We start from the raw sequence: 10,767 nt of genomic DNA on the forward strand, positions 1-10,767 counted from the left end.
CTATAGGAGGTTACAGGAGTCCGCTTCCTCTCCCATTAAAGTGACGCCCCGCCGAGCCTCGAACCCATAACCTTTAGATAACAATTCAAAGCTTTTACCGCCGCGCCGCCAAGTCCAGCAGGAAGAAAGGAGGGCAAGGGTGCTATGAGTAACTTATCAAAACGTAAAATCTAACTGAGAAATGAGAGAGAGAGAAGGAAAATGAGAGGAAAAGGGAAAGAAGAGGGAAGGGTGAGGGAGACTGGGAGGAAGAGGGGGGGTTAGGTGAGGAGAAGGGAGAAGGAGGTTATGATATAAGTGGTATGCATTCCAAGTAATTAAAACGGGGGTAACCTGTGGAAGGGAAGGGGAGAAGGAAGAGGGGGAGAGAAGAGGAATGGGCTTAGAGTGAGAAAGGGTAGGTGAAGGCAAGAATGGAGGAGTGAGAGGAAAATATGGAGAGTGGGAAAGAGTAGATGAAGGAAAGAAGGGAGGAAGGGTAGGACGAAAAAAAAAAGTTTAAAAGTGAGAGACCGAGGAAAGAAAAGAGGGAGGGAGGAAGGATGAGGGAGGAAAACAAAAAGGGAATGGGAAAGGATAAGTAAAGGAAAGGAAGATGAAAGAAGAATAAAGGAAAAGAGGTTAAGACAAAGGGAGAGGGAGAGAGAGAGAGAAGGGAGAGTGAGATGGAGGGAGGGAGGAAATGAGGGAGAGAGAGACCTGAAGGAACTGAGAGATAGCGAGGCAGGGCTTTTTTTTCCTGGGTCAAAAAGAAAATTTACTGTCTCACTGATTTTAAGTTAGTTTATTGACCATAAATGTCTTTACTTATAGGGTGAATATAACTATTGTACTTTTATTACCATCGTCAAAAATATTACTGCAACTCTTGTCATTATTATTATTATTATTATTATTATTATTATTATTATTATTATTATTAGTAGTAGTAGTAGTAGTAGTAGTAGTAGTAACAGTTGTTGTTATTGTAGTGGTAGTGGTGGTAGTAGTAGTAGTAGTAGTAGTAGTAGTAGTAGCTGTTGTTGTTGTTGTTGTTGTTGTTGTTGTTGTTGCAGCAGTTATTGTTGTTGTTGTTGTTGCTGTTGTTTTTGTTGTTGCTGTTGCTGTAACTGATGTTAATATTCTTGTCATCAATCTCAAGATCAGTCAGCAATCCCGTTTAACCTTCATGTGTGCATTTGTAAGAACAAACAACCATACAAAGGGACAGGTGGAGGTCAGAAATATGCTCTCTCTCTCTCTCTCTCTCTCTCTCTCTCTCTCTCTCTCTCTCTCTCTCTCTCTCTCTCTCTCTCTCTCTCTCTCTCTCTCTCTCTCTCTCTCTCCCCCCATATCTAGGTCACAGAGGCATCGTGGCGCGCCCGTCGACCACCCAAGACTTAATAAAAACTGACAGGCGGAGTGGGCGTGTGCAGTGACGGTGCTGGGTGCGTGGCTGCCCAAGGGAGTCATTCTACTGCCGTGTTTTCTCTACCTTAAGTTATCTCCTTCTTGAACCTTGAGTCGGATGGTTTTGTTCTCTTTGGGTGCTTGGACTGGGAACTGGTGGTGGTGGTGAGTGGAGGGGGACGGTGATGGTGGTGGTGGTATTTTTAATAGCATCAGGTAAATGACACGACTATAATTAATTATTATCCGGAATTACTTCGTTGAATTCTCAAAAAAAGTAGAAAAATAAATATCAATAAGCACGATATCAAGTAACAAATACCAAAAGAAGCAGAAAAAAAAGGTTCCTCGTAGACTTCAATACAATGTTATATTCTTGATCAAATACACGTACATATATTTAGGAGACAACAATGTGCTTGTCTTACCTCATCTTTAATTAAAGCACGTGGCGGGGAAACGAGAGAGAAAAACCATAGGCGTTAAGATTAAACAACTGAAATTGAGTAGGTGAGCAGAAAGGCTGGAGCGACAGAGGAGCAGGGGTGACAGGAAAAGGTTAAGGGATACTTGAAAAGATGACGTGGGAAGACGAGGCAGTGGGGAATGGAGGAATGCTGGAGAAGAGGAATGGACAGGTAAAAGACTAAGGAAGGGAGTTTGAGTGGAAAGAGATAGAGTGATTGTTGGGGAATGGAGAGGACAAGACTGGAGCGTGAGGGAATGAAGATCTGGGGAAGGAGGAAAGGGGCTGAAGTTTAATTGGCAAAGGATGTAGTGATTGTCGGGAGGGGATGCTGGGAAGGTGCAGGAATCGAGTGGTAGAGGCGTGGATCTAGGGCAGGGTTGGGTTGACAGGGGAGGGAGGTTGGAGGGGGAGTGGGGGGACGGGGCAATTGTGACAAGTCTATTACCGGAGCTGTCACAGGCCTCACATTATGTTTTGGCCACGGACGCCCAGCGAGCAGTGTTATGAGCACCAGGTGTCTTAATTACCACCTTCCAGGGCCGATGCTGTGATATCTGGTGTTCCGGTAGTTAGGGACGAGGGGCGTTATCACCCTCGTCACTATACACCGTCACCATCAGGCCGCCTCACCTGCCACACAGCCTCCACGCAACCTCCACCACCACCACCACCACCGCCACCATCACCGCCTCTCAACCAACAGCTGCTGAGGTCAGTGACTTCTGGAGCGTCAGGTGAGATACGTAAAGTGACGTGCTTGGGGCAGGCAAGCAGGAGAGGGAGGGAGGCGGTGGAGGAGAGGGAGCGATGGACCCAATCGACGCGGCGCTTTGTGGTGTGCGCCCTGCCCCGGGAGGAAGGATGGAGGGAGGGAGAGAGAGAAGAAAGGTGTGGCGGCGGGCACAGGAAGCACACTGGTCTGCTGTTGTTCGCCAAGTGGCCGTGTCACTGACCGAGGGGGCGAATCTCCCGCGGCGAAACACGAGGCGAGGCGGGGGATGCCATACGACGCAGATACGTAAAAAAGAGCAAATAAAGACCTATCCATTAAGATTCGAACTATGGGTTGATCAGATATGAGTTTTGCACTAATTGTAATGACACATGTGGCAGGTAAGCATATGCAAAACTTGCCTGACCTACAAAACGATTCAAGTGAAGAGGCAGGCAGTCAGTTGTTCGCACTTACTACACCGGTTCTCTTTGCCCTGCCACCTGCCGTGCCCCACGTCTATACTCTGCTACCTGTCTCTCCTAACTGTCTCATCTTCATGCGCACAGTCTTAGCTCGCGGTGTTGATTTTTTATCGACAATTATATCAAGATTTGTAGCAATTGAGTCTGAACAGGAATTTCAGTTTTACATCTCGGGATTATAGTGTGTGTGTGTGTGTGTGTGTGTGTGTGTGTGTGTGTGTGTGTGTGTGTGTGTGTGTGTGTGTGTGTGTGTGTGTGTGTGTGACCGCACGCGCGAGCGCGCACTTGTATGTGTGCACGGTTCGATTACAGAAGCATAACACTTCAATTTCCGTTGCATTCTTTTCAGTAGTTTTACCTGACGGCATTGCGCGCGCACACACACACACACACACACACACACACACACACACACACACACACACACACACACACACACAGCCCCCTTCTTTTCCCAGCGGACGTAGGTATGGAACGAGACACAAGGACGTTACGGAGTATAAACATTTTAATGAAATATGAAACTTAACAACCCCACAATATATTTCGCTCCAAAAAATAATAAAAGGGAAGTCAACGTTTTTTTTTTTTTTTTTTTTTTTTTTTTTTTTTTTTTTTTTTTACCGAACAAGAACAAGAAGACGAGGCGGGCTGGTTTTTGTGCCTCGTCGTCTGCGTGTCGGCGAAGACAGCAACAGTAGCTGGGGTTTGGCTGCGGCGCTCTCGACCACACCACACACACTACACCACACCATACCACACCAGACGAAGCCGCCCGCTGTGTCCATCCCGAGGCACCATGACCACCGTGTTTATGTCCCGTTTATGGCAGCCGGTTGCTTTGAATATAGGTAGTGACTCCGATGGCGGCGTGTCTGTGTGGCGTGTCGCAGCGGCGGCGGCTGTGACTCAAAGCGGCGCAACACAGGGGCGAGATTCACGGTGCATTTTGTTTTGGTTTTCACCGCGCGGCAAAATTCGTGGTACGGAAAGGTGGTGGCGCCGGTAAGGAGCGTTGGGCTGTATGGCCTGATGGAGGGGAGATGTGAGGATGGGTGGGTGAGTGGTGACGTGGTGTGTGTGTGTGTGTGTGTGTGTGTGTGTGTGTGTGTGTGTGTGTGTGTGTGTGTGGACTGTAGGGGGTCCGAGTGGTTTGGTGGGGATATGCTAATGAGAGAGAGAGAGAGAGAGAGAGAGAGAGAGAGAGAGAGAGAGAGAGAGAGAGAGAGAGAGAGAGAGAGAGAGAGAGAGAGAGAGAGAGAGAGAGAGAGAGAGAGAGAGAGAGACTTAGACTAAACAAAGACATAAGAATAGACTGATTAGTAGTTAGGCAGACAAACGTAGACAGACCACAAACCAAATAGGAAAGAAAATTACAGGGAACGTGTAGTTGTGTGGAAGGAAAGAGATAAACAGTTTCCACACTTTTCCCTTTTGCTCAGAATTTATACCCTCCGTGAGACACAGCACGTCATCATTTCATATTTCATCATTGCAGTAGTAGCGGTCTGGTAGTAGTAGTAGTAGTAGTAGTAGTAGTAGTAGTAGTAGTAGTAGTAGTAGTACATAACTGTAATAGACATATTTAACAATTAACGTAACAAAACGAGATACAATATAAAGGAAAAGTGAACACCATATAAAAATCTCAATATAATGACGTACAAAATTCATTACAACTCAAATCCCTTATTTCCAAACTGCCTCACGTTCCTTTAAGAAGCATACACACACACACACACACACACACATACACACACACACACACACACACACACACATGCTCTAACACCACATCTGACTCACCTGAAGGGATCGTAAACAGAGGACGTGAGCAGAATCCCCCACAACTTTCACAGACTCAATACTTTCTGGTGTCACGAACTCGGAGGGAAAAAAAAAAAAAAACACAATTTTAACAAATAATGCAAATATCAGCATGTAATTGTGGGGTGCGCGGGGTTTGAGGGGAAAACAACCTCACTCCGTTATGCTGACGTGTTGAGCGTCTTGGTGTAACTGGTGTGTAGATTTTCGTCTATACATTTATGAGTTCAAGCCTCTGAATGCGATATGCAATTATTCAAACTAAAAACAATGTGAGAGGCTTTTATTTATTTATTTATTTTTTTATCATTATAAGCGTGTACGAGAATGAAGGGAATTAAAAGAGTAGTTTGTAATTTCCAGCCAGTGTAATATTTGGAGGTGGCTGTACGGTACGAAGAAATGTCTCAGAGTGGTTAGTGGTTGAGGGAGGATGTGCCAAACAGCACTGAAAGGCTTAATAATAATAATGTTATCTTAAGTGTAACAATTATAACGTCCAGAGATTAGAGACAGATCTATGGTATTATCTTTATTTCTTTTTATCTTAGCTTTTAGGTATTATATTTTTAACGACTTAATTAAGGCTTCATGGAGTGATGCGTCTGGTTACCTTTAAAATCAAACTGGTTATTTTCTTTTTTTAAATTCTTCTATCAGACGACCTCTTGACGATGCAGCATTTTGTGTCTGCACTTTTCTTTTTAACGCAGTTTTCTTTTTTTTCAGCTTCTTGCCACTCTGATTTGAAGCACATAATGATGACGATGACGATGGCGGTAGTAAAGGACGATGCTGAGGTCTTTAAATAAACACTTCAACAATACAAACTCTCTCTTTTCTCCATCACACAACCGCCATATTCCACCCATCCAGCCATACACACAGCCACTCCTCCATCCTTGCTCCTCCTTCAGTGAAGTCACATGCCATCCACAGAGCCACCCTTGCTCCTCTTACCAGCACATTCTCTTCCATAACCTGTATTATTTCCTCTTTTCAACGGCATTTTAATCCTAAATTTGGCGACCTTCATATTAGAAGTGGGTGGCATAGTAAGAGGACAGACAGGGCGACACTAATGAAAGGACAAACAAGACAAATTAATTCAGGACAAGGCAGGGCATGGCACACGAAGGGACAGATAGAAAAAGGCCTGCTTGACTAACCACCATCCAAGGGAAATTTGAATACAATGTTGGAATACACATGAGATATACGAAAAAAAAAAAAGACAAGGCAAAAACAAGGCAAGACAAAGCAGAACAAGGTACAAGAAAGGACAGACAGCCAGAAACACGCCTACTTGACTGACCATCTCAAAAAAATTCGGACGCATGGTAAACAGAAACCCAAGGCAGGACAAGGCAGGACAAAACACACAGAGTAACAGACAGAAAAGACAAAGACGCCTCCTTGACTCCTTTTCCGTCAGGGCCGCCACGTAGCAAGCATTACTAAGCATAAAGACCACATCTGTGCCGCCGCGCCGACCACCCACCGGCCACCGTCACTCTTGCAAGATACCCGCGGCAGGAGACCAGCCCTGTGTGTGTGCTGTCCATGCCGCCGCCGCCTTCCCCGCTTGGTGTCGCCCTCATTTCCTAACTCAGCTTGTTGGGGGGGGACAAGAGCTTCACCGTCAGTATGTTAAAGAGTCATTATCTAATCTTCGTTTCTCTTGTGTACTGACTGACTCTCTCTCTCTCTCTCTCTCTCTCTCTCTCTCTCTCTCTCTCTCTCTCTCTGATGCTTGTAGGTGCAGTCGAGACTACTCTCTCTTCCCAACGCCTGGAATGCCGAGTGAGTGATTGAGCGGCTCTTTGATGTACTCTGTCGCTTCGAGGCTCGCAGCGACACACCTAAAAAAAATAATAAAAAATAAAAAAAAGGGAACGTTCACGGGTGACTCAAAGGATATGCGCGGCGAGCTCGAAATAGAAAACGGATGCTGCGATGTTTTATGGAAAACTGAACAATAGCGCTGCGTTTTCTGTGACGGGAGAAAGTCGACGGGAGAGTGATGTATTGTTTTACTGCTCTCTACATCCCAGTATTGTGTTCGTGTCTGTTGCGTTTAGTAATCAACTGCTTCTTTGTGATTTTCCCAAAGTATATCACTATATGACTGTCAATAGATGCTGATACAAGAACGTTCAGCTGCGAATATTGCTGTATATACATAGTAAAAAAGAAAAAAAAATACTACTACACTTGCCAAATCATATTTCATCATAAAAAAAACGAATACAGAAACGCCTACATAGTGAACATTGACGAAAGAAATTTTATCAACCGTTAATAATACATTCTACAACTATTCACTTGGAAACTACAGGTAAGAGTACGAGTCCGATACGAAAATCTTAGAAGAGGGCGGGGCAGGAAAGGGAAAGATGGGACTGGAGAGAAATAACTGTGGTGGAGGATCGTATGTGACTGTGAACAGCAGTGTTAAGAGAAGTGAGAAGTAAAGGTGACTACGGAACATGATCGTCATATTCAAAGGTTAAGTTGTCACAATAGCGTGCAGGCGGCAGCGGGCCAGGCAGCCTCGCCACGTGGGCTCCGGCTCCGTCTCTCCTTCCCACGTGGGTGCCAGCTTCCCTGTCCACCGCCAGCCAGCCTATCAACGCAATGACTCACAATTCCTTAACCGATACGCTGACTCCGATTGGCCAAAACCCTGATGACGCAATATCCCGCTCGCGTAGAGGCGTGGCCTGCTGATGACGTCATCGCCTCACTCTTTAGGCTTCGTGCGATGCGTCGTCAATGCAGCTTTGCGAGGAACATTTAACTAAGAGAAGTTATCTTACAGATAGTTGTTTTCCAGAGTATGAGGAGAGATTATTCCGGAAGAGCCGCGGCAGAGAGCCAGTAAAGGTCGGTGTGTCTGGCAAGCCAGCGGGGTGTGCCTCCTGAGTGAGGGTCGCGCGCGGGGCCATCAGTTGACGTCTGGCAGGCGTGTGTGCGGGTCGCGGGCCCAGGCTGGACACGCGACTCCCTCTCTGACTGAGTCGTCGCTTCCCGGGCCGTCAGTCCCGAGCGCGAATCGGGTGGAGTCACATCTCAGTGCCTTTGATAGTCACCGCCAAGGATACAAGGAGTGTTACCGTTTGTGAGTCGCGGGTGATAACTAGTGGTGTTCAAGGAAGGCGTCCATGGCCGATGCCGCCCACACATTGACTTTTGCAAGCTTCTGTGGTCATGTGCAGCTCCACGCCCTCCTCCACCATGACAGACTCCCAGAAAGCAAGAAGAGTAAGTTTCCCGACAGTGCCACTTTACATTTCTTTCTTTTCCATATGTCACGGGGTTCGAGCGTAAAACAGACACCTGTTTAGGTTTGCACTTTATGTAGATGACGACTTTTACATGAGTTGTCATTTGTTTATTATTAGACGAGATTAAAGTCGGTACATGTTTGAGTGCTTCTTTTGTTCACTGTTGACTCAACTGATTAATAATTCATGACGTTAATTTAGCGTGATATATTGTGACTAAACACACACACACACACACACACACACACACACACACACACACACACACAAAGAGAGAGAGAGAGAGAGAGAGAGAGAGAGAGAGAGAGAGAGAGAGAGAGAGAGAGAGAGAGAGAGAGAGAGAGAGAGAATGGCTAGTCTGTCTTTAAAGGGCAGATATACAGGTGGCGTAGCACGAACGCAAACCAGCTAAAATCAATAAAACTACTTGACACACCGAACAAATATAACCTTTAACAAGTGGCAGATGAGGTGTGAAGTAATGAGGACACGTGAATGGCGGGGAGAGGCTGTGAGGAGCACTGTTGGAGCACCTGTTGAAGGGAATGAGTGGCAGGTGGTGTTTCCCGGACCCTCCAGCCCCGCCCCACACTGTTGTGCCCGGCTCTGCCCCGCCACGACGCACCACGCCGCAGGAAACCTCGTAATACTGTGATTTTGTTTTTATTTTATCATCTCTTTTTTATCGATTTTTGTCAGACTCGGTGTTAATACAGGCTGGGGTCTGACTTGTGGTGAAATTCAGTGGAATGTCTGTGGCGCGTTAGCAAACAAAGGTAGATAAAAAAGCAAAGGTCCCTCACCTGTGTACCCTGAATTGTACCGTGCACCTGGCGCGTCGTGTATCTCACCTGCGGAAATAGAAAAGAGGACGTTAGTATATCAGTATTCAGCATCACACGCACACACACACCTGGACACATGGGCACAAATACTGATTCCCTTTTCCCTCCCGCAGAGCAACAAGCCCCTGATGGAGCGTCGCCGGCGGGAGAGGATCAATACTTGCCTCAACGAGCTCAAGAACCTCGTCCTCACCGCCCAGAGGAAGGACGTAAGTATCCTGCTCGGGCCTCGCGCTCATGTTTATCAACTTGATGCTGTCCAAATCATACACATGCCCTCAGATAACGATAATCTCGCTAACAGTACTGAGGAAATCATAATATGGTGTCACTGGGGTTTATCAGCTGCATATATTTCTTAACGGATAATGATGCTTTACTAATAGATTATGTTCTTGATCTACAGCCAAGCCGATACAGCAAGCTGGAGAAGGCGGACATCCTGGAGATGACAGTACGCCACGTGCAGGCCCTGCACCGCCACGAGGCCGCCACGGGCCGTTCTCTCAACACTGACTCCACGGCAAAGTATCGTGCAGGTTTTACTCAGTGTGCTGCTGAAGTCAGCAAGTTTCTGGCCGGCGTCAGTGGCCTTCCTGCGGATCTACACACCCGCATCCTGTCCCATCTCAGCTCCTACAATTCCCCTGAATCTCAAGCCGTGAGACCTGAGGCTTCGGCAGTAAAGGCTCTCACGCCCAGCGTGTCAGTACAGCAGAAAGAGGCCCAGCAAGGCCCGGCGGCAGGGGTGCCTCTAATTCAAGCGAGACTGACATCTGGACAGCTGGCGCTGGTGTTGCCATCATGGACGGCTCTCCCCACTGGCAGCAGCCCTCCCACCGCAGCAGCGTCGCCGGAGTCAGCTGGTGCCCCGTCATCGCCTGAGTCAGCCCGAGGCAGCCCGCATGTTTCACCTGACTCCCATGAGGGGCATCCCGCTCCTGACGTCTCTCCTGCTATTGAGATGCAAACGTCTTCTCGCCTCCATCCCAGTCTTGGTCACACGAGTCCGCCCTTGGGCACGTCAGACCCCCAAACCGCACCACAAGTGGCCCCACTTGACTTAGCGACACCTCACCGCCGCTGTGACCCTGCATCCCTCCATACGGCACGGCAACGGCCAGAGCCAGAATCTAGAGGAGAAGAGCCGTCGCCGCCAAGCAGGCCTGAGGCGGCCGTCACCCTCCCTCGGCCCCCTGCCGCGATGGCGCCGCTTCACCGAGGACCGAAGTGCCCCGCAACAACCTCGAGGTTACCTGGGCAATGCCAGGAACTTCGCACTCACCGCCACGCCCCCTACCCCGCCCACAGTGCTAGGCCCCCCAGCCATCACCAGCATCAGCAAAACCCCCACTGGCGCCCGTGGTGATCCTTTCTCCTCACAATGAGGCGCATGAATGTGACGACCGCCGCTGCACAGGACATGACTGTGTGATCGGTGGTAGATTAAGATTGTAAATACTGTAAATAACAAGGAGACTACATCCCATCTTCCACTGCTGTCGTCTGTGATGCCCAGTGCCTTGAGGCGTGCCTGAGGGCCGGCCACTGTCCCTTTCGCTTTCTGTCACTCAGAAAAGACTAGCACTGTTTTCTATTGTTTTGGAGAAATGTATATATCACTGTAGTACATGAAGCTTCGTGTTCCTAATGTTTATGGTGCTGTGACGCGTGATGACGAGCTATATGCGAGCACAACGTGTGTGTGTGTGTGTGTGTGTGTGTGTGTGTGTGTGTGTGTGTGTGTGTGTGT

At 47.7% G+C, this 10,767-nt stretch overlaps 1 protein-coding gene across 1 annotated transcript in view; it reads left to right on the top strand.

The window, feature by feature from the left end:
• Window positions 1-7,831: 7,831 nt before the first annotated feature.
• The window catches only part of LOC135114242 (transcription factor HES-4-like), a 3,255-nt gene continuing 319 nt past the window's right edge, over window positions 7,832-10,767 (top strand). Inside the window, exons 1-3 of the mRNA XM_064030036.1 lie at window positions 7,832-8,146; window positions 9,128-9,223; window positions 9,421-10,767. The exon at window positions 9,421-10,767 is cut by the window's right edge and continues 319 nt beyond it. Coding sequence (XP_063886106.1) covers window positions 8,093-8,146; window positions 9,128-9,223; window positions 9,421-10,383 — 1,113 coding nt within the window. The 5' untranslated portion in view covers window positions 7,832-8,092 and the 3' untranslated portion in view covers window positions 10,384-10,767. The remainder of the gene's footprint in view (window positions 8,147-9,127; window positions 9,224-9,420) is intronic.

The sequence above is a fragment of the Scylla paramamosain genome, chromosome 27, assembly GCF_035594125.1.
Source record: "Scylla paramamosain isolate STU-SP2022 chromosome 27, ASM3559412v1, whole genome shotgun sequence".
NCBI lineage: Eukaryota > Metazoa > Arthropoda > Malacostraca > Decapoda > Portunidae > Scylla > Scylla paramamosain.